The sequence below is a fragment of the Mustela lutreola genome, chromosome 4 (assembly GCF_030435805.1).
Source record: "Mustela lutreola isolate mMusLut2 chromosome 4, mMusLut2.pri, whole genome shotgun sequence".
Classification (NCBI taxonomy): domain Eukaryota; kingdom Metazoa; phylum Chordata; class Mammalia; order Carnivora; family Mustelidae; genus Mustela; species Mustela lutreola.
Window position 1 is genome coordinate 53,150,672 of NC_081293.1, and position 24,371 is coordinate 53,175,042.

At 38.8% G+C, this 24,371-nt stretch overlaps 1 protein-coding gene across 2 annotated transcripts in view; it reads left to right on the forward strand.

The window, feature by feature from the left end:
• ANXA7 (annexin A7) overlaps nucleotides 1–23,801 on the forward strand; it is a 33,671-nt gene extending 9,870 nt beyond the window's left edge. Inside the window, exons 5-14 of one of the 2 annotated variants that reach the window (XM_059169954.1) lie at nucleotides 447–511; nucleotides 928–993; nucleotides 7,039–7,141; nucleotides 7,356–7,450; nucleotides 9,607–9,720; nucleotides 9,996–10,166; nucleotides 13,193–13,363; nucleotides 13,443–13,518; nucleotides 15,511–15,623; nucleotides 17,831–23,801. In XM_059169954.1, coding sequence (XP_059025937.1) covers nucleotides 447–511; nucleotides 928–993; nucleotides 7,039–7,141; nucleotides 7,356–7,450; nucleotides 9,607–9,720; nucleotides 9,996–10,166; nucleotides 13,193–13,363; nucleotides 13,443–13,518; nucleotides 15,511–15,623; nucleotides 17,831–17,953 — 1,097 coding nt within the window. In that variant the 3' untranslated portion in view covers nucleotides 17,954–23,801. The remainder of the gene's footprint in view (nucleotides 1–446; nucleotides 512–927; nucleotides 994–7,038; nucleotides 7,142–7,355; nucleotides 7,451–9,606; nucleotides 9,721–9,995; nucleotides 10,167–13,192; nucleotides 13,364–13,442; nucleotides 13,519–15,510; nucleotides 15,624–17,830) is intronic. The other variant, XM_059169955.1, reaches the window with a different exon arrangement.
• The last annotated feature ends 570 nt before the right edge of the window (nucleotides 23,802–24,371 follow it).

The window sequence follows — 24,371 nt, forward strand, 5'->3', positions numbered from 1 at the left end:
CAGGGAGCCAGATGTGGGGCTCAATCCCAGGACCCTGGGATCATGACTTGTGCCGAAGGCAATTGCTAAACCCAGGCACCCCACCAAAGTTGGTTTTCAGTTCAGTGAACTGTAAACCTGGGGTGCCTGCGTGGCTCAGTCGTTAAGCATCTGCCTTGGGCTCAGGTCATGATCCTGGGGTCCTGGGATTGAGCCCTGCATTAGGCTCCCTGCTCAGCGGGGAGCCTCCTTCTCCCTTTACTGCTCCCCCTGCTCGTGTTCCCTCTCACTGTGTCGCTCTGTCAAATAAAATAAATCTTAAAAAAAATAAATAAAAAGTTTATCCTAGTAACTAACATGGTGTGAATGTTCTCATATCTTTTCCATATTCATAGTAGTCAATGCTGTTTTGAAAAATTAAATCCTTTAAGACCTGTTTATTGTATTTTTTTTTTTTTAATGTGTAGGTGGCTTTCCTGGAGGACAGATGCCTTCTCAGTATCCTGGAGGACAAACTCCTTACCCAAGTCAGGTATTTCTGCTCCTTTCTTTATATTTCATCCAATTTAATTGGATAATGCCAAAGAAGAGCACCACTCCTTTGCTGACATTAGAGATTTCCAAGAAGCACAGTAGATGGTTTATTATAGTCACTTAAGATTCTAATCTTTGGTCTGGTAGACTTACTGCTCACTTCGGTCCATCTTTTGCTGTGTGTCCTGATTTTAAGAAGACAAGCATAGGTCTCTTCCCACAGGTGATGATACTCGTAACTTTTCCATAGAGATTCACTTGGGTTCTTGGTATTGGTTTTCTTTTTCTTCTCCCCTTGCTGACAATTAAAACTATGAACTTGCGTGACTGAGTAATTGGTATTTCTGGCAGTGTTTGAGAAAGTGTGGATTTGTTTTCTCTTTTTACCCTCATAATGTTCTACTCTTTTTTCAGATCGATACAGAATCCTTTCCTTCCTATCCTGTTTTCTCTCCTGTTTCTTTGGATTATAACAGTGAAGTGAGTAAGGTTTTCTAATGTTCACTAATTACTAGGTATCCTGTATGTGCCTTCATTACTTTCTGATTTCTCATGTATTTGTCTCTCACAACTTCCTTGAGGACTCAATATCTGATTTACCATTTTGTCCTTTTAGTGCTTGACAAGGCTTTAACTATCATAGCCAATTAGCCCTGGGAGGTCTCCCATATATCAAATTTTTGCCTCATCTCTGTATAGCCCTTTATTTATTATTTTTTTTTAAGATTTTATTTATTTATTTGACAGAGAGAGATCACAAGTAGGCAGAGAGGCAGGCAGAGAGAGGAGGAAGCAGGCTCCCTGCTGAGCAGAGAGCCTGATGTGGGACTCGATCCCAGCACCTCGAGATCACGACCTGAGCCGAAGGCAGCGGCTTAACCCACTGAGCCACCCAGTCGCCCCTATAGCCCTTTATTTTAATACTGTTTAGTTTTTAATTGCCTTGTTAATTCTTTTATATCCTATGCAAGTTACCAGGAACACAAGCAGTATACTTTTATGCTTCTCTTTATCTTGATTTTCTTATTTATCAACATATTATTTCTTCATAAAGATCTATCATTTTCAAGCTTTTTTAAAGCTGGGCTGGGAGGGGGGTTACAGTGGTAGAAGCGAAACATGTTAGCTGTTTTCTGGTTTACTTTCTTGATTTAAGGTATTTGAGCTCCAGAGAGATTAAGAAACTTGTCCAGAGCCACACAGCTAGTGAAAGACAAAGCTAAGACTAGATCTAGCTCTTCTGACTCTCAGACTAGTGGTCTTCCTATCACAGTGCTGTTGGCTGATACTGTAAATGATATTCCTCCAAAGCACATAGAGAATTGTGATCCTTTTTAAATCTGTTTTTGATCCTTTTTAAATTGAAATTGATCTTTAATCATATTATAAATCTATAACTTTATATTTATTTAGTATATATAGAAATTATATATAAATAAATATAAAACTTTAGACTTATTATAAATCTGTAACTTTTAGTAATGTATGAGAATTTTAATTTTATTTTAGCTTAAGCATGCTCATAGTTTTAGAAACATTTTATGACTGAATATAAAAGATTTTCAAACATAAGACACTAAAAATGAAACACACATACACATGCAACTCCTGTGTAACAATTTTTACCTTAAGATAGAACTAAAACAAGTAGGTGGAAGTTTACTGAGTGGTAGATTTTGGAAGATCTTTTACATGGAAGTAGAGCAGGCTGCCTTGTGAGGAGAGAGCTCCCTGTCACCGAAAGTCCTCATGTGTGTGTGTTTAGGAAGATGAAAATTTCTGTCTTGGTTGGGCATTTGGATCAGGTGACCTTTCCTGATTGACCCAAATTTTGTTTTTCAGTAGGAAGGTTGGCATCAAATGAATGTCGAAGGGTGGAATTTTTGGTGGCAGATAGTGTGGGCTTTGCTATGCTGAGAAATTTTCCCTAGTTTGAGTTTTGACCTCTAGAACATAGACCCTGATTTCCTTTAATTCATTGTAATGGCTGAAGGATAGTATTTTTGATGAAGATTCACTTCAAATGTAGACTTTTAACATAGAATAAGACAATTCCATTTTTTTCCTACAGATGAAAAATGGAGTAGTTTTTAAAAAGATTTTATTTATTTATTTGACAGACAGTGAGAGAAGGAACACAAGCAGGGGGAGTGGTAGAGGGAGAAGCAGGCTTCCCGCCGAGCAGGGAACCTGATTGGGGCTTGATCCCAGGACCCTGGCATTATGACCTGAGCTGAAGGCAGATGCTTAACAACTAAGCCACCCAGATGCCCCAAGATTTATTTTTTTTAAGATTGATTGATCGATTGATTTTAGCACGCACACACATGCATATGTGGTGGGAAATGGCAGAGAGTTTTAAGTGGATTGCATGCTATGTGGGGGGCTTGACCTGGGGCGTGATCTTATGACCCCAAGATCATGACCTGAGCCAAACCTGCACCAAACCACTACACCACCCAGGCACCCCATTTATTTGAGAGAAAGAGAGCCCCCACAGTGCAGGGGTAGGGACAGAGAGAGATGGAGAGAGAAATCCAAGTGGACTCTGTGTTTGCTGTCACGACACTGCGATCACCATCTGAGCCGAAACCAAGAGTCAGATGCTTAACCAACTGTTCACCCAGACATCCCAGTTTTTGTTTGTTTTTTGAGAAAGAAGAGGATAACAGAAAATGAGACTCATCAAATAGTACATGTTGAGGGTTAGTTTCTCTCACTGCCTAGTCCAGTGTATTATAAACAAAGGCTTTTTGCCCTACTTAGGTTTTAAAGATTTTTTTTTTTTTTAATTTGACAGAGAGAGGGATGACAAGTAGGCAGAGAGGCAGGCAGAGAGACAGAGGGGAAAGCAGGCTCCCTGCTTCCGAGCAGAGAGCCCCATGCGGGACTTGATCCCAGGACCCTGAGATCACGACCTGATCTGAGGGCAGAGGCTTAACCCACTGAGCCACTCAGGCGTCCCTGCCCTACTTAGGTTTTAATGAAGGTGGTTACATCAAAGGAAATTTGCTTTAGACTCATGTAAAGGCTTATGTTGAAAAAAAAAATTTATACTTGAATATTTGGAGTTGATAATGGTTTCATTTTTTTCTTAAAACCACTATATAAGTATTTGTTAGTTCCTTGCTTATATTCCTGGCTTAGAAACTTGAGTATGGGATGGTTGTTAGAAAAAAATGTTGGTTTGAGAATATAGATAACTGTGAGAAATTATTGACCCTACAAATGTTTGCTAAGAGATGGTTTGTTCCCTTTATCCCCTTTTACTTCGCTCCTGTAGTTGCTGGCATATTGCTGTATCCAGTGAGTATAACTTTAAATGCAGTTTCAGTTGCAATTGAGTCATTTTACATTTTGCAGTCATGTTGAATACATCTTTAAATTACATTTGAGAGATAATGAGTTAAATAAAATATATTATTAAAATTCAGTTTTGGGGCACCTGGGTGACTCAGTGGGTTAAAGCCTCTACCTTCAGCTCAGGTCATGATCCCAGGGTCCTGGGATTGAGCCCCGCATTGGGCTCTCTGGTCAGTGGGGAGTCTGCTTTCCCCTCTCTCTCTGCCTCCCTCTCTGCCTACTTGTGATCTCTGTCAAATAAATAAAATCTTTAAAAAAAAAAATTCAGTTTTAAGAAACTGTGGTGGGATATCATCTCACTTCATCCCGTCTCTCTTAGGCCCTGATTTGAATAGTTTAAGAAAACTATTGAATTGTTTCCTAGCTATGTATTTTTAAATTTTCAAATAATTTCAGACTTAAAAAAAGTTATAAAGATTGTATATAGGGGGATTCTGAGTAGCTCAGTCAGCTAAGCATCTGCCTTCAGCTCAGATCATGATCCCAGAGTCCTGGGATCAAACCCTGCATTGGGCTTCCTGCTCCCCTGGAGCCGCTTCTCCCTCTCCCTCTGCCTGCTGCTCTCCTGCTTGTGTTCATTCTGTGTGTGTGTGTGTGTGTCAGATAAATAAATAAAATCTTTAAACAAAAAACTGTAGGGATGCCTGAGTGGCTCAGTTGATTGGGTGTCTGCCTTCGGCTCAGTTCGTGATCCTGGGGTCCTGGGATCAAGTCCCAGGTCGAGCTCCTTGGACAGTGGGGAGCTTGCTTCTGCCTCTGCCTGCAGCTTCTCCTGCTTGTGCTCACTCGCTCTCTCTGACAAATTTTTTAAAAGTTGTACATAGAATTCCTGTATACCCTTTACCCAGATCTTCCAATATTAACTTCCTACATAAACACAGCACAGTGATCAAAGTCAGGAAATAACAATGATATAATAATATAACCCAGCTTATAGACCTTTTTCAGGTTTTACCAGTTGTCCCAATAATGACCTTTTCTGGTTCAGGATCAAATCCAGTATGAAACATTGCATTTATCATATTTATTAAGTTTCCTTTTTTTCCCCCCCATTTTTATTTTATTATTTTTTAGTAGTCTCTCTGCCCCACATGGGTCTCAAACTCCAGACCCTGAGATCAAGAGTCACATGCTCTACTGACTGAACCAGCCAGGTACCCCTCTTAAGTTTCCTTTTTAAAATTTTTTTAAAGATTTTATTTATTTGACAGAGGGAGATCACAAGTAGGCAGAGTAGCAGGCAGAGAGAGAAGGGGAAGCAGGTTCCCTGCTGAGCAGAGAGCCCGATGCAGGGCTCAATCCCAGGACCCTGGGATCATGACCTGAGCCGAAGGCAGAGGCTTAACCCACTGAGCCACCCAGGCGCCCCTTAAGTTTCCTTTAATGTGACACAGTTCTTCAGTTTTTATTGATTATGACCTTCACACTTTTAAAGAGTGCTACTACTATTACCAGTTATTTTGTAGAAAATTCCTTGGTTTGGGTTTGTCTGATACTTTCTCATGACTAAGGTTAGGTTTTGCCATTTTGTTTTTTTTTTTTTTTTTTTTTTTTTAAAGATTTTATTTATTTATTTGACAGAGAGAAATCACAAGTAGATGGAGAGGCAGGCAGATAGAGAGAGAGGGAAGCAGACTCTCTGCTGAGCAGAGAGCCCGATGCGGGACTCGATCCCAGGACTCTGAGATCATGACCTGAGCCGAAGGCAGCAGCTTAACCCACTGAGCCACCCAGGCGCCCAGGTTTTGCCATTTTGGAGGGAATATCACAGAAATGATCTTGGATCCCCAGTGCATTATATATCAGGAGACTTATTCTGTTACTGGAAATGATTGATTTTGATCACTTGGGTCTGCCAAGTTTTCTACTATACTGTTACAAACTATGCAAATACCTTGGATTGCATCATACTTTTAATAATTTTAGCATCCATTGATATTTCTCTCCAGAAACAGTTACTACCATGGCATTTGTTAAATTGATTTTTAAATTTCCCCATAGATTTGTATTTTTAAAATACAGTCCCTGTTTTGCTTTCTGGTTTATTTCCTATGTCATCAATGAAGAATATTCTACCTCCCAGAATCTCCGATCATTGTTCCCTTTTATTTTGTGCTTTCTTATTATAAAACATTTTATTTCATCTTTGATAATGAGGGCTTGTAGAAGAAATCGGAGATACTGTCAAAACTATATTGCCTGGGGGCACCTGGGTGTCTCGGTCAGTTAAGCGTCTGCCTTTAGCTCATCATGATCTCAGGGTGCTGGCATTGAGCCCTGCATTGGGTTCCCTCCTCAGCGGGGGAATCAGCTTCTCCCTCTGTCCCTCCTCCTTGCTTGTGTGCTCTCAAGTAAATCTTAAAAAAAAATTATATTGCTTGTCCGAAACCTCATTGGGCAGCTCAAGGTCTACTTAACTAAAACCCTTATTATATTACTGTCTTTAAATCAAACACTGCTGCTCATCTCACACTATCCAGGGATCGATCTCTTTTTTCCTCCTACTAAGAAGAAAATCAAGACTCAGAAAGATTTTGGCAAGTTTCACAAGCTTGACTTTCTTCTCTCCTAAAAGTTTGGCATTTAGCTGTTTTTTGGCAGGTAGAGAATAGATCTTTCTTGCCTGCTCCAGAGTGAGCCTTCATAATAAAATACTCGGGTCCTTTGTCCTAAAACTTAAACATGGCCTTCTTGACTGAGAGTGTTGACTGGGGAAGTCTTAAGTTGTCTTCTTGACAGCAGAGAGTCCTGACTTTTTTTTTTTTTTTAATTTATATTTCTTTACTAAAGATGTTGAGTATTTTTTCATGTTTCTTTTTTCCCCAATTTTATTGAGATATGAGTAACCTGTAACATTGTATTAGTTTTGGGTGTACAATATGATGATTTGATTTGATCTATTTTTTTTTTAAATTTTATTTATTTGGGAGAGTGCAAGAGAAAGTGAGCTGGAGGAGGGGGAGAGGCAAAGGGAGAGGGAGAAGCAGATTCCCCACCGAGCAGGGCGCTGGATTTGGGGGCTCAATTCTGGGACTCTGGGATCCTGACGTGAGCTGAAGGCAGGCACTTAACGGACTGAGCCATCCAGGTGCCCTGATGTATTTTTATATTATGAAATGATTAGCACAGTAACTGAGTTGGATTTTGTGCCTTGTGTTTCAGCCTGCTGCGATGACTCAGGGAACTCAAGGAACAGTCCGACCAGCTGCCAACTTTGATGCCATGAGAGATGCAGAAATTCTTCGTAAAGCAATGAAAGGTTTTGGTAAGGAAAACAGGTTTTTAATCTTATTTATAATTTTGATTGATTGAATCTAAAGTACAAATAAGCTTTATTTTACAAGTGAAATTTATGTGTCCACCTGTGCACGTGACTCAGTGTAGTCTGGCACCAGGCACCTTGTAAGCATCTAAGAGATGTTGTCAAGGAATACCCAGGACAGAGTTCATCCTTACTTAAACATGTATGGTTCTTTCAGGGACAGACGAGCAGGCAATTGTGGACGTTGTGGCCAACCGTTCCAATGATCAGAGGCAAAAAATTAAAGCAGCTTTTAAGACCATGTATGGCAAGGTACATATATTTTTTCTTTTCTGGCCACAGACAGTGGCCTGTAGACTTTACATTTATGTCAGGTTGGATACTATCTTTTTATTAGTGCTGGTGGTGCGTAGTAGAGACAACTAGATTTCAGACACCATAGGAGTGGTGTGTTCACTATTTCTCTTAAAAGCCTTTCTAATTTTGGAGTAGTCCTTGATCTCATAGTCCTACTCATACCTCAGATGATGTCTGATATAGGATAGATGCTCAGTAGAAAGTAGATTATGGCCATAATAGCATAACTGATAGTAGATAAATTTATATATAAAATAGGTAGATAAATAGTATAATAGAAAAAGAGTTTGGTTCTCAGCCTTCTCTTTACATGGGATTCAAGGACTTTTTCTTGGTGTTTGGCATCCTCTTCCACTCCTCTCCCTCCCTCTAAACATATCCTGTCTTAGGATGCATGCAACTTTTTGTCATTCCCTGCACACATCCTGGTCTTTCATAATGCTGTGCTTCGTATACATTGTTCTCTAGGCCTAGAACACCACTTCCTCTTTTTTTTTTTTCTTCATGGCGAACACCTTATTTAGGATTTAGCTTGCATCAGCTACTCTGTGAAGTTTCTCTCCTTTCTCAGGGCAGAGTTTTGCTGCCATTTTCACGGCAGTACAGTCATATTTTGTAAAATCTCTGCCATAACTGATCTTCTTGCCTACTCCCTGCAGCAGTGAGCTCCCCTCGGACAAACCATGTCCTCTTCATCTGGGCATTTGCAGCACCAAGTATAGGAGTAGTAACAAATAGCCACTTAATAAATATTTCCTGAATGGATGGTCAGTGACAAAATCCAGCAAGATTCTAGGGCTAAAAAGCGCTATTGCTTCTGATATATGAAGGGGAAAGCTGGATAGCATTATTTTTCTATTTAGATAGAAATCCTAAAATTTCCTAACATTCTCTGGAACCGGTTTACTTTTGTCAGAATGGGAATAGAGGTTCATTGGTTTGTCCCACTTCACCTATTCTATGCCTTACTCTCTCTGCCTGGCCCAGTTCCACTTCTTTAGTCTTAAAGCTGATTAAGTGACACAAAGTCTAGATTTCCTTACAGTTCCACATCAGATTCACTTCACTAACAAAATTATTTTCCTTGTTATGAATCTCTTTAATATATACCCTATGCTGTGCTGTCCTGAATTTTCTCCTATATCAGTTTTGAATTAAAACTAAATTCACAGCCTATGTTTGTTTTTGGTTTTTTGTTTTGCACCCAGCCACCTTTTCTCTTGGCTTCCTGGTTTTTTAAAAAAATTGATTAATTAATTTAAAAGATTTTATTCATTTATTTGACAGATAGAGATCACAAGTAGGCAGAGAGAAAAGGGGAAGCAGGCTTCCTGCTGAGCTGAGAGCTCGGTGTGGCGCTCGATCCCAGGACCCTGAGACCATGACCTAAGCCAAAGGCAGTCAGAGAATGACAAATTACCATATGATTTCACTCACGTGTGGGATTTAAAAAACAACACAGATGAGCATAAGGGAAGGAAAAATAAGGTAAAATCAGAGAGGGAGACAAACCATCATAAGAGACTCTTAATTATAGGAAACAAACAGGATTGCTGGAAGGGAGGGGATGGGGGAATGGGGTAACTGGGTGATGGACGACATCAAGAAGGGCGCTTGATGTAATGAGTACTGGGTGTTGTATGCAACTGATGAATCACTAAACTCTACTTCTGAAACTAATAATACACTATGCTAATTAATTGATTTTAAATTGAAAAAATAGGGGTGCCTGGGTGGCTCTGTGATTAAGCATCTGTCTTCGGCTCAGGTCATCTTTCCAGGGTTCTGGGATCGAGCCCAGCGTCAGGCTCCCTGCTCAGCCAGGAGCCTGCTTCTCCCTCACCTATTGCCCCTGCTTGTATTCTTTCACTGTCTCTCTGTCAAATAAATAAATAAGATTTTTAAAAAATTAATTATTGAAAAATTAATTTGCATGAGTGTAACAAACTCTAAATGTATATATTTACTTGTTTTTAGTACATACTATTCAAATTTGAAATTTTAGGCTTTCATAAAGCAACTCAATTCCATTTTCCATATTTTTCTTAAAAAAATTTAGGCAGTAAAATTTGGAGAACACACATACTTAGTTTTTATTTGTAATTAAACAGGATTTAATCAAAGACCTTAAATCAGAGTTAAGTGGAAATATGGAAGAACTGATCCTTGCCCTATTCATGCCACCTACATATTACGATGCCTGGAGTTTACGAAATGCAATGAAGGTACTGTGTGTCATTTACTTTGTATATTTTATCCTATTTCAAATGGAAAACCCCACAAATTACGGCAGTTTTGAATATACAGAGACAGCTAAATCAATACATTATATTATATCATCTGAATATAGAGAGAGCTTTGCAGGTTTGGAGGCCAAAGAAGTATTCGATGGAATAGTGAGATTTAATTACTTCCAGCAGTTTTTTTTTTCCTTCTTTTTATTTATTTATTTATTTATTTATTTATTTAGTATAATTCTCCCTTTCTTCATTTCACACAGGGAGCAGGAACTCAGGAACGTGTATTGATTGAAATTTTGTGCACGAGAACAAATCAGGAAATCCGAGAAATTGTCAGATGTTATCAGTCAGAATTCGGACGAGACCTTGAAAAGGATATTAGGTCAGATACATCCGGGCATTTTGAACGTTTACTGGTATCCATGTGCCAGGTGAGTATACCATGAATGTATGTTGATAGAGGGAACATTCTTCATGTTCTATGACCAGTGAGCATTCCTTATTACTTTTAGTATTTAACTCACTCGGAATCTTGCCATCGTTACAAGGGGCAACACAGAATCCAACATACAAATTTCTTTGTAGTCACAATTGAGATTTATTTCTGCAGATCTGGCTTTTGTAAGGGATTAGAAATTAACTTCTTTAGGGTGCCTAGGTGGCTCTGTGGGTTGAGCCTCTGCCTTCGGGTCAGGTCGTGATCTCAGCATCCTGGGATAGAGTCCCACATCAGGCTCTCTGCTTGGCGGAGAGCCTGCTTCCCCATCTCTCTCCCTGCCTCTCTGCCTACTTGTGATTTCTCTCTGTGTCAAATAAATAAATAAAAGAAAAGAAAAAAAAGAAAAGAGGGCGCCTGGGTGGCTCAGTGGGTTAAGCCACTGCCTTTGGCTCGGGTCATGATCCCAGGGTCCTGGGATCGAGTCCCGAATCGGGCTCTCTGCTCAGCAGGGAGCCTGCTTCCCTCTCTCTCTCTCTCTCTGCCTGCCTCTCTACTTGTGATCTCTGTCTGTCAAATAAACAAATAAAATCTTTAAAAAAAAAAAAAAAGAAAGAAATTAACTTCTTTAAAGTTATATGGAATCAGAAATCAACTTGAGACTCTCTATTTTAGGCTGGGGATGAAATTTTTTACTTTAAGCTTAGCATTGTACTGTCAGTTAAATTGGACCATCAACTGAAAATATGCAGGACCATCACGAAAGTGCTAGAGGAAGTGAAAACTGTGAGAAGAGCCAGAAATGCAGAAACATTTCTTGGACTTCACAGCAATGTGGTGATAAGCACCTTCCTTATTCTGATTTCCCAGATGTGCTGGAGAAGTGACAGAAAATTCTCCAAATAGAGTATTTGGAATGATATTAACATACTTATCTTAGATGAGATGATCAAGGTTTATTTGAAATAAATGATGCAGAAGACCAGCAAACTGATTCAGTATCAGGAGTCAGTGGCTTTCCTGCTAGTATACAAGGTTGGATAGTCCCAAGAGATCTGAGAGTAGACAACATGCTTTTCAGAGCAAAGGGAGATAGTGGCAGGAAACAGTGCACCAGGGTCAGTGGATGTGGACATGAGAAAAGAAAGCAAATGGTTGGGAAGAAATTGAATTTACCTATGATGGAATAACAGTAGGAGAGTAGATTGGCATTTAAAAACAATAACAAGAAGAAACACAAGAAGACAAAAGCAGGAATAGAGACTTAACACTCATTTTTTAGTATTATTAAGTGATCATTAAGACTTTATATGAGGGGGCGCGGGGCGCCTGGGTGGCTCAGTTGGTTAAAGCCTCTGCCTTCGGCTCAGGTCATGATCCCAGGGTTCTGGGATCATCGAGCCCCTCAACAGGAAGCCTGCTTCCTACTCTCTCTCTCTGCCTGCCTCTCTGCCTACTTGTGATCTCTGTCTGCCAAATAAATAAATAAAATCTAAAAAAAAAAAAAAAAAAAAAAAAAAGACTTTATATGAGGTGCTAAGTTTCTTTATGCAGAATTTAAAGCCTGGCTACTTTATGAAGTAAAGGGGCCTCTTTCAGGGAGTGAGCAGAGGAATGTCTTCCCAGGAAAATGAGATTTGTGTTCTGTGTTTGAGTCCAAAAGCAGTCATCTGGAGAGTTTTTCCTGAACATCTTTCATGTGCTACCTATAGTCTCCCTTTTAGAATATGCTTCTGTATATTCCATGTGCCCAGTGGTCTTACGGATATAGCATCTCACCTTCAGGAACACCTCTCTCCATTTTGTTCACAGACAGGCATGGAGACTCTAGAGGACAGCCTTTCCTTTTTTTGGATTTGTGTTTCTGTTTTTGAGAGAAACCAAATGCCCATCTAAGCTTAGCTCTTGCTCAGACCCAGAGCTCCCTTTCCAGCTGTCTCCTTCCTCTTCTCAGGGAAGAGTTTGGTATACAAATTGGCACAGTCTAGCAGAACTTGAGTTATTTATAGCTTCTTCTAAAAAGTTCGTGTGTCTCTTGTATGTATACAGCCAGAATTTACATGATGTATCATTACACTTGGCTGAAGGAAAGGAGGTTCATGAAGCCTCCATATTATAAATTCCCTCCCTTGACTTAAATTCTTGAGAGCAGGGACCTGGTCTTTCTTGTGTCCCTACCACCTAGCACATCCTGTTGGTTCACTTTCTCTGGAGAACCCTGGCTAACAGAGCCTCACACAAAACAAGTGCTCTTTAGCTTTTAGCTGCATGAATGAAAGCAAACTGGAACTTAGTATAACACATATTTATCTTAAATCTCAGCTAAGGAAAATTATAATTTCTTCACTTGAGTGGTAGTTTATATCTCCTAGTAGAGATGTTTTTCTTTTCTTTCCTTTTTTTTTTTTAATTAGGGTTTTTTTTTTGGCTTTTTGGTTTTTTGTTTTTACTATTTTATTTATTTATTTGACAGAGATTGCAAGTAGGCAGAGAACCAGGCAGAGAGAGAGGAGGAAGCAGGCTCCCTGCTAAGCCCGATGTGGGGCTCAATCCCAGGACCTCAGGATCATGACCTGAATCGAAGGCAGACGCTTTAACCCACTGAGCCACCCAGTTGCCCCTAGAGATGTTTTTCTTTTTTTGTTGTTGTTGTTGTTTTTTTTTTTTTTGAGGAGGCAGGGAATGAAGATATACATGACAAACTTTATGCATTGATTTTCAATAAATTGTTCTTTAAGTCCAAAAGTAACTAGATTTTTTAAAAAGATTTTATTTATTTATTTGACAGAGATCACAAGTAGGCAGAGAGGCAGGCAGAAAGAGAGGGGGAAGCAGTCTCCCTGCTGAGCAGAGAGCCCAATGCGGGGCTCCATCCCAGGACCTTGAGATCATGACCTGAGCCGAAGGCAGAGACTTAACCCATTGAGCTACCCAAGCGCCCCCAGAAGTGACTAGATTGTTAAAAAATTTTTCAGTAGAACTTGTATCATGTTTTCCAATTCTTGCCTTCCTCTCTTGCAGGGAAATCGTGATGAGAACCAGAACGTTAACCACCAGTTGGCTCAGGAAGATGCTCAGCGTCTCTATCAAGCTGGTGAGGGAAGACTAGGGACAGATGAATCCTGCTTTAACATGATTCTTGCCACAAGAAGCTTTCCTCAACTGAAAGCTACTGTGGAGGCTTATTCCAGGGTATGAGCTTTTCTTTTGAAGATTTGGCTTCAGTTTTAGGTTGTGAAAATATTTTAACCCTTGTACTTCTTGTTTGCAGGTGGCTAATCGAGATTTGCTAAGTAGTGTTGCCCGTGAATTTTCTGGAAATGTTGAAAGTGGTTTAAAGACCATCTGTAAGATACTTCTACATTTTGCTTTGTTTTGTTTGTAGATGAAAAAGCTTTGAATAGTTGTTTCCATTAAATGATGAAATTAATATAGCCTAGGAATCTGCTTAGGCAGAGGCTGAGCCAGTCCTATGTTTTTATATATGTAGTTCCCTATGAATGGTGGTGGTGTGATCAGAAAGGGTTATTTGGAATTATTTGGTCTTCATTCTGTATGCTTTTCATGAAGACTGAGCAGGAATTACAGTAGATGTAGCGTTTCCATTGAAGTGAATGGGGAAGCCTTAAGGAACTACAAGTGTGACCACACAAAGCCTCATTTTGAGCTCCCAAAAAAATGTTTTGTTTTTTTTTTAAAGATTTTATTTATTTATTTGAGAGACAGCATGAGCGGAGGTGGGTGGAAGGGAGGGAGATAGAGAGAGAGAGAGGCAGACTCCCTGCTGATCGGGGCTCAATCCCAGAGCCCTGAGATCATGACCTGAGTTGAAGGCAGACACTTGGCTGAGCCACCCAGGTGCCCCAGAAAACACCTTTTTAAAAAAAGTTTATTTATAATCTCTCCACCCAACATGGGCTTTGAACTCACAATCCCAAGATGAAGAGTCACACAGTCCACTGACTGAGCCAGTCAGGTACCCCTCAAAAAACCCCTTTCAGATAGGATCCAATGAGACCCCTTTCCTTTTTGAAATTAAAAACAAAACAAAACAAAACTTTCTGGTGTTCTTTGAGTTGTCCAATGAAATGGAAATTTAATTCTCATGGAGAATATAGGACTAAAGAGAGTGTTATTAACAGATTGGTATTAACAATTGAGTGTCCTAAAAATAGTACTGTAGTAATTGTAGGTAAAGCAGTCATGTAAAGTTAGTATATTTCTACCATCTGCAAGAAGAGACTTTGCTAAGTTAATTTTCCTAAGAGAAAATGTCAGACTTATTATCATTCTCAATTTTTGACTCAAATCTGTTTTTTTTTTTTTTTTTTTTTTAAGATTTTATTTATTTAGGGCGCCTGGGTGGCCCAGTGGGTTAAAGCTTCTGTCTTCAGCTCAGGTCATGGTCTCAGGGTCCTGGGATCGAGTCCCGCATCAGGCTCTCTGCTTATCAGGGAACCTGCTTCCCCCTCTCTCTCTCTCTGCCTGCTTCTCTGCCTACTTGTGACCTCTCTCTGTCAAATAAATTTAAAAATCTAAAAAAAAAGATTTTATTTATTTATTTAACAGAGATCATGAGTAGGCAGAGAGAGAGGAGGAAGCAGGCTCCCTGCTGAGCAGAGAGCCCAATGCGGGGCCTGATCCCAGGACCCTGGGATCATGACCTGAGCTGAAGGCAGAGGCTTTAACCCACTGAGCCACCCAGGCGCTGCTCCTCAGAGCTTTCTTTGTAATGGAGTCTTAGAGCTGCTGCTTTTGGAGAGTCAGAGGTGTGGGGACTTGGCTGATTTGAAGAGAATCTTTGAGTTCTTAAGTCAAGACGGGGAAGATGGGGAAAATGATGTCATCTAGAGTCCGGCGTGGGCTTGGGTGAGAGAAGGTACTACTGTACTGAAGGCAGCCGTGATTTACACGTGATTCACTAAGCCACCCAGGCGCCCCACAAATCTGTTTTTTGTACTGGAACGTATCTCATATCCTTCTGTCAGCCAAACGATTTATTTGACGTCTAGAATTCAGATTTCAGTCATTATTTCTTTTAAGTAAGATATTTACCAGGGCACCATTGTCACAGATTTTCTCCCTTGAAGGGGGAAAAAAACATAAAGAATCTAAGCTCTTGCATCTATGGAGAAAAACATGGGATTTATTGGCTAAAGGGAATCCTCTAGAATTAAAGGTATCCTGTCTGCAGCTAGAAAGATGGATGAATGCTAAGAAAAATCAAGATTTCTGAGGTGACTATAAGGAAGGATCAAAGGCAGGCTGGAAGTGATAAATGAAGCTGAAGCATGGATACCTTGTCAAGGCATCACATGTGAATTATCTTTGACTTGCAGTGCAGTGTGCCCTGAATCGCCCTGCCTTCTTTGCTGAGAGGCTCTACTATTCTATGAAAGGTGCCGGCACAGATGACTCCACCCTGGTCAGGATTGTGGTCACTCGAAGTGAGGTGAGTCTTTCTTTTCTTATTTGATCCTACTTGATTTTTTTTTTTTTTTTTAGATTTATTTATTTGTGGGGGAGAAAAAGGGAGAGAGAAAGAGAGAGAAAACACAAGGGGATTGAGGGAGAGAATCTTCAAGCAGATTCCCCCGCCCACCCTGAGTGTGAGCCCATGGAGGGCTCTGTCCCAGGACCCTGAGAGCATGACCTAAGTTGAAATGAAGAATGACATGTTTAACCAACTGTGCCACCCAGGTGCCCCTGATCTTCACTGGATTTTGAATGTTGATTTCCTAAAGGTTCCTCAGCTGACAATTAGGAAAGATGTTCTCCCTTTGTCACCTCTGGTAGAGGTTATATAAAGCAGTGTTCACTCTCCTCATGCCGAGAGAGAGGATTGGGTTGGAGAAACCAATCACTGTGCCAAGAGATTTTCCTACTTGAGAAGGTCTGTGGAGAATACTGATTTATATCCAATTGGAAAATGTTTATCTTTTCATTTTGCTAATGTAAAAAACTGTATGACAGATTAACCCAATTGGATATAAAAATTCTTGAAATTTAGCATGCCTTCTAATTATAAAATTATTTTTAAAACCTTTTTCTCGGGGCGCCTGGGTGGCTCAGTGGGTTAAAGCCTCTGCCTTTGGCTCAGGTCATGATCCTAGGGTCCTGGGATCGAGCCCCGCATCGGGCTCTCTGCTCAGCAGGGAGCCTGCTTCCTCCTCTCTCTCTGCCTGCCTCTCTGCCTACCTGTGATCTCTGTCAAATGAATAAATAAAATCTTTAAAAAAAAAAAACAAACAACAACCTTTTTCTCTTTACCTAAATATACCTCAAATGCTTTCTTTTCTTTGACTTTCTATATTTATTGCACTTCTTACTTGAAAGAAAACATGCCATAAATTATGGTAGGAAAGGTAAATCATTTTTCAAAAGACAACAATCATATGGTATTTTAAAAAAACTTTGTGTATCTATACTCAGACCCAAGTTTTTTAAGCATGATCTCTTTAAATCGCAATAAAATATATACAACATAAAACTTAACATCTTAACCATTTTATTTATTTATTTATTTATAGATTTTATTTATTTATTTAACACAGAGAGAGATCACAAGTAGGCAGAGAGAGAGGGGGAAGCAGGCTCCCTGGGGCTCAATCCCAGGACCCTGAGACCATGAGCTGAGCCAAAGGCAGAGGCTTAACCCAGTGAGCCACCCAGGCGTCCCACATTTTAACCATTTTAAAGTATGCATTCCAGTGGCTTAAATTAAGTACATTGACATTGTTGTACTGCCATTACCAGCACAACTTTTTTTTACCTTGTAAAACTTAAAATCCATACTCATTATATAATAATTCACCATTCTCCTTTCTCCCCAGCCCATGGCAGCCCTTCTGCGTTCTCTTCCTCTGAATTTGACTACTCTAGGTACCTTGTATAGGTGAAATCATACAGCATTTACCCATTTGTGACTGGCTTCTTTCACTTAGCATAACTTTTTCAGGACTTATCCATGTTGTAGCATGTGTCAGAATTTCTTTTCCAGGCTGAATAATACTGTTCTGTATGTGTAGACCACCTTCTCTTACTCATCTGTAGTGGACACTAGGATTGCTTCCACCTTTTGGCTCCTGTAAACACAGGTGTACAAATATTTGCTTGAGTCCATGCTTTTCACTTTTGTGTATGTACCTGGAAGTGGAACTGAAGTATCATATGGTAATTCGGTTTTGTTTTTAGTATATGTGCTGCCGAAGTGGGCACTGTTTTTTTTTTTTTATTTTTGAGGAATCACCAAACCTTTTTCTACAGCAGCTGCATTGTTACATTCCTACCAGCAGGATACAAGGGTTCCAGTTTCTCTACACCCTTTCCAACAGTTGTTATTTTCTATGTTTTTTAGAGTAACCTTCCTATCAAATGGTTTTATTTTTTTAATGGTTTTTAAATAACCAGCATTTTGAGGATAATAGATGAAACTGGTACCACCCTTCTTCAGTATTTTTACAGAATAGCGAATCCACCCTTCATTGAGTAATGCCAGCAGTGGTATGAATGCTAGCAGTCAAATGTTTGTCACTTGGTGTTTTTTTCTGCCCTCTGCTTTGATTATAATTAGGCTCTTTTCACTATTAAAGAATAATTCTAATCTCAGTTTTCTTTTAACAGCTTTTTTCTAATATCAAAAATATCTCTTGCATGCAGATTGATCTTGTACAAATAAAACAGACCTTCAGTCAGATGTATCAGAAGACCCTGGGCACAATGATTGCGAGTGACACAAGTGGAGATTACCGAAAGCTGCTTCTGGCCATTGTGGGCCAATAGGAGGGATTTTTTTTTTTTTTTTTTTTAAATAAATGAAGCATATCCTTCAGTGATTGACCTGCATGCAGCAGTATCAACCATCACCTAACCAAAAGAGCTTTTTACTAAGGACCGTGTCAGGGTATTGTGCTTGGTTTGCACATGTGGTTACTGCCTTAATTCCAATGTTATTTTTTTCTCTATATACAATCAATTTGAAGCCATATCACAATGATGTACTAATGCAATGGTTGTAAGGCATAATTCGCACTGTTCTTATCCTAATCAGGATCCCAAATTGAATAAAAAATCACAGCAGTTTCCAAGTCTGCATAATAAAGCTGAATAAAAGAAAAAGTTGCAAAACTCTGCCTTCCAAAGCACATGTAGGTCCATTGGACAACTATAGTTGGTAGTATGTCAAAACTGTATTACTTTTTTAAAGATTCAGCTCTTTGGACCTAGAAGAGTAATTTGCATCTTATTTTACATAAATTGGTATTCTATATTTATAAGCATTAAACTTTTCACGTAGGAAAAGGATGAGTATTGCCTGTAGTAACTTTTTAAAAAGGGATTATATGTTTATATGCGTAAAATATATAGCCTACCTTTATGTCTACTAAAACTCCCTGAATATCTTCATTGTTCTGTGGTTTTGAAAAAAAAAATTATGAAAGACTATAAAAACTAGTAACAATTTAGTCATGATTCAAGAAAGTGAAGCTTGACAAATAGGAGGGGCTCAATTAGTGAATGAAGCTTATAGTATCTCTGGGAAAATTGGGTCCTAGCTCCTTGGAGTAGTTCAGGAGCTCACTCAGTGGTGTAGCAGGATGATTACAAAACCCATTGGCTTATCCCCACTACCGTGCAATTACTAATTGAGTATACTGAGCATTATAATAGGTAGTCAGGAGAAATACCAAGAAAGATTTGTAATATACTGGGGATTCTAAACAAAAATTAAGATACAAAAAACCCTGTAAATGTTAGGTAAGTTCTGTTGAGGATGAGAACCCTATTCTATGTATGAAGTTCCCCGGCACAAAGCAGAAATTTAATACAGAATTGGTGAGTGAGTGTATTAAGAATTGAGAAGAACAGTAAATATCAATTGTAGTTCAATGAATATTGTTTTTGTGTAAATACCAAGGGGTATATAAGGTGGTATAAGATACAACCTTATTCTAAGGGAGATAGACCTCTCTCTGTACAGTTGTGGTGAAGGCAAGATACCCGGGTAGAAGGATAATGAGTTAAGGTGTATGTTAATTACTTTGAAATAGTTTCATTGAAAAAGTTCAGTTTTGATGTAGATTTTGAAAAAGTAACAGTGATTGAATTTGGTAAATACGAGAAGGGGGTAAGGTATTAAGGAAAGAAAAGATAGGAGCAATATATTTTTAAACTTGCTGAAAATTGAGATATAATTTATATACCATTCACCATTTTAAAGTGTACACTTCAGTGGTTTTTAGCATATTCACAAGTTTGTGCAGTCATCACCATAATCAATTTTGAACACTTTCATCATCCAAAAAGAAACTTGAGACCTACCAGTAGTCACTTCTCATTCCCTCTCCTCCTGTCCAGCCCTTGGCAATCACCAGCTCACTTTGTTTATATGGATTTGCCTATTTTGGGCTTTTAATATGAATGGAATCATTCAGTATGTGGCCCTTTGTGTCTGGCTTCTTTCAGTTAGCATACTGTTTTTAAGGTTCATCTGCTTGTAGTGTGGGTAAATACTTCATTCTGTTTCATGGCCGAATATTCTACTGTAAGGACTTTTTTTTTTTTTTTTTTTTGGTCCATGCATCAATTGATGGACATTTGGGTTGTTTTCACCTTTTGAGTCTTATGAATAATGCAGCTGTGAACATTTATGTACAAAGTTTTGTGTGGACATGTGTTTTCAGTTCTCTTGGCTTTAGAACTAGGAGTGGAATTGCTGGATCACATAGTATCTTTATGTTTAACTTTTTGGAGATCTGCCAAAATGTTTTCCAAAACAGCTGCACCATTTTACAGTCCTACCAGCAGTGAACCCACCTTCCAATTTCTCTTTGTCTTAACCCAAAACTATCATTATCTAATTATAGCCATCCTAGTGGATGTGAAGTGACCTCCCCCTTGTGGCTTTGATGTGCATTTCCATAATGACTATTTTCTTGTGCTTATTGGCCATTTGGATTATCATCTTTGGAAAAATGGCTTCTAATACTTTGTCCATTTTTTTTAATACTTTGCCCATTTTAAAATTGTTGAGGTGTAAGGGTTATATATTCTGTAGGGTAGAAACTTACATGATTTTGTACTCTGTTCTTTTATGAAATGGTCAGTTTAGGTGCAGCCACTAGAGGAGACGGAGGAGAGGCTCAGGAAAACTATTATATTCAAAAATCCTGGAGACAAGAGGCACTGCCACACACAGGGCCATAGGCGAAAGACACCAGGGTGGTCAGGAGGCGGAGGGGAATGCTTAGACCATGACTTTTATTGGGGTTTCTGGAAAGGCGTAGCAGGACAGGGTAAACAGGTAAGTATTGGCTAGTTGGAGTAATTTTGTAGCATTTGGGCTACATGAGTGATCTTTTAATGTCCTCATACCTGGCCACGGGATAATGAAGGCAGAGAAAAATTGCCCCCTGGGGTGAGGGCCTGATTATAGAAGGTATGGCTCTGGCTTGGTTAGTTTGCATATCAAAGCCATGCTCCTTGCTGGAACTTTTGCCAGCTCAATGAATGGGTTTACCTGGGAGGAGGTAGTCTCTTCCTAATCAGAAGTTTTTTAAGATGGAAAAACAATACACCAAAAATTATATATCCACTCAATATAGATTTACAAATATTTTTCTCCTGTGCTGTGGATAGCCTTTTTACTCTTTTTCTTTTTTTAACTTTTTTTTTTAAAGTAATCTACACCCAACATGGGGTTCAAACTCACAACCCCAAGATCAAGAGTTGCATCCTCCACCAACTGAGCCAGCCAGGTGCCCCCTTTTTACGTTCTTGATGGTGTCCTTTGATGCACAAAAGTTTGAAATTCTGATGAAGTCCAATTTTTTCTTCTTTGGTCACTTGTGCTTTCACTTTCCTGTCCAAGAAACCATTGTCTAATGAAAGGGTAACATGATTTACCCATATTGTCTTCTAACATTTTTATGGTTTTAGTTCTTATATTTAGGTCTTTGACATTTTTAGTTCATTTGTACATATGGTGAGATAGATGTCCAACTTCTTTCTTTTGGATTTGGATATATGGTTTTCCAACCATCATTTGTTGAAAGAAAAGACTATTCTCTCTCCCGTTGAGTGGTCCAAGCACTCTTGTCAGAAATCACTGTCCATAAACAGTTTTATTTCTGAGTTCTCAATTCCATTCCATTTGTTTATACATTTATCCTTATGCCTTGATTAAGCTGTACTTAATTACTTGATAAAGTAGCTTTGTAGTAAGTTAGAAATTGGGAAGTGTGAGTCCTCCAACTATGTTCTTTTCAATATTGTTTGCCATTCTGGCTCTCTTGAATTTCCATATGAATTTTAAAATCAGCTTTGTCAATTTCTGCAAAAAAAAAAACAATCTGGGATGTTGATTGCTTTGACTAAATCAATTTGAGGGTGAGCAATACATTTGATTGTATTATTGGATGCTATCAGAAATAAATTGACTGGAAATTACATATTAGCTATTTAGAAATGAGTCCCTTGGAGTAATGAGAAAAGAGTTATTGGGATATGAGTCATTTAGTGGAGGTCTTTGAAACCCAAACTAAAGAGTTAAATATTATAGCTTTTTTTGGCCTCCAAACTTGTTTGTATATGTAGATGATTAAATTCTGATTCTCAGTACTATTGTATTTTCTGTAGCACTGAAGAGCGTCTTTTCCATGTTTCCTTAGGAAGTTGAGATTTTAAACCAGTCAAAAAAATTTTTTTTGAATGCCTTTCCTTGTAAGGACTAAGGAAATTGAGAGTGGCCATTGTTAAGCATTCCAGGAGAATGAAAGAACTAGAACAAAAGGGTTTGCCCTCAGGCGCTCTACACTATCATTTTTTATTGACAGTGATTAATTATGTTTAAGGAAGTGACACCTGTACTTAACTTTCATGCCTAGGTATCATGAGTGATCCAGTTCCCTAGTGAAGACTTAATAAGCCTCACTTATTACATAATGTATTTCATGCGCAGGGTAGGATGGCTAGCTCAATGCAAATTCATTCATAGCCCTCACCTGGGAAGAAATCCAGAGAGAAATGCCTTAATAGTTCCATAGGTCTAATTTTATTTTTTATTATAACACCACAACCTTTAAGAGATCTTTTCTTAATTTTTATAATTTTAATGTTTACAGCAGAAATAAAATTTATTTTTAAAATTTGGCTCTGGTAATTCTATATCCTCAGATGTTTCCATGGAGAGTGGTATGTGTCTGTGTGTATTGAAATAATTGTAAATGTACAGAAAAGTTGCCAAAACAGTGCAAAGAATTTCAATGTCACTTTCACCCAGGTTCTCATATAGTTAACATTTTATTGCTTAATTGCTCACTGTGTGTGTATGCATGCGTGCATGCATATATTCTTTATTATTAGTCTTTTTCTAGACATTTTGAGGGTCGACAGAGGAAACTACAGATGTGATATTCCATGATTCCTAAACACTCTTGCATATTTTCTGAACAGGGACAGTCTCCTACATAAAAGCAAACCTTCCATATTAGAAAAGCAATTTTGGTAAACTACCATTAAATCCACTGAGGCAGTACAAATTTTGCTCACTGTCCCAATAGTGTCTCTCTTTCTTTCTGGACCAAAATACTATCCAGGAATACATTTTGCCTTTAGCTGTCATGTATCTTCATGTCCTTCATATCCAGTAGTCCTTTAATTTGGAACAGTTCCCCATCTTTTATGTCTTTGACAGTTTTGTTTTGCTTTTTTTAAAAGATTTTATTTATTTGACAGGCAGAGATCACAAGTAGGCAGAGAGGTGGAAGCAGGCTCCCTGCTGAGCAGAGAGCCTGATGCTGGGCTCGATCCGAGGACCCTGGGACCATGACCTGAGCTGAAAGCAGTGGCTTAACCCACTGAGCCACCCAGGTGCCCCTATGTCTTTGACAGTTTTAAAAAGTACAACACATACTTTCAATAGGGTGGCCTACAGCCTAGTCCCTCTGATGGTAGGAATACCACAAAATGATGCTTTATTTTTTCCCAGTGAGTCTCAACAGGAGGCATGTAATGTAGACTCCTCCCAACCCTGGTGGTTAACCTTAATCACATGATCTTGTTGGTTTCTTCATTTCACCATTTCTTCTTTGTAACTGATTAGTATTCCAAAATCATGCCAATACCATCTTCTCCTCAAACCGCCTCCCACCAACTTTAGTATCCACTGGAGACTCCTACCTGAATCATCCACTTCTATAGTGGGTGTCAAATGGTAATTCTCTATTCCCATTATTTCCTCTGCCTTATTGGATTGGAATTGTTAGTTTTTCTTTCTCTTTCCTTATATCAATGTGAACCTGTAGATTCCTATTTTACTCAATGGATTGTAATCCATTATCAGTTTATTTTGATGCCCACATTGTCTCTGATTTGGCCAGTGGGAATCTCTTTAAGCTGGCTCTTAACATTGCAACATTTGCAGATATGTATATTGCTAAAGTTCATCCATGTAGTAGTTGTAGTTAATTTAGACTGCTATGTAATATGTTATTTGTGACTATAGATCAGCTTATTCACTCTTCCATTGAGGGGCACTTGGATTGTTTCCATGTTTTTGTTACTGTATTTTACTGTTCCAGATCTCTACTGTTGAGTTTGAAATGTATTAAAATTTGGGATTAATATCATATACTTCAAGTCTGTTTATTGTATGTTGTATAAGTATTGAGCACTAGAAGTGTTTTGCAACAGTTTTGACTGTTTTGCAAACTCACCAACAGTATATCAAACGCTCACTTTAAAATTTTTTTTCTTCCAAGTTTTTATTTAAATTCCAGTTAACAGTGTAATGTTAGTGTCAGGTGTAGGATTTAGTGATTAATCACATGCAGTGCTCAATCCAAAATGTGTACTTCTTAATACCCATCACCATAACCTCTCTCCTCCACCTCCCCGCCCCACTCCCATCCAGCAACCTTCAGTGTGTTTTTCTACAGTTAAGAGTCTGTTTTATGGTTTGCTTTTGTTTAATACCCTATGTTCATCTTTTACGTTTCTTAAATTCCATATATGACTGAAATCATAGGGTATTTATCTTTGACTTATTTCATTTAGCATAGAGGATCACTGAAAATACTGTTAACCTGCATTTTTCATGGAGAAAGATTTAAATGACCGGTTTTCAAAAATCCCGGTTTACGTAGGGATACTGAAAGAAAAGGGTCGAGAAAACAAAATCGAAACTTGGAAAACTTTAGGC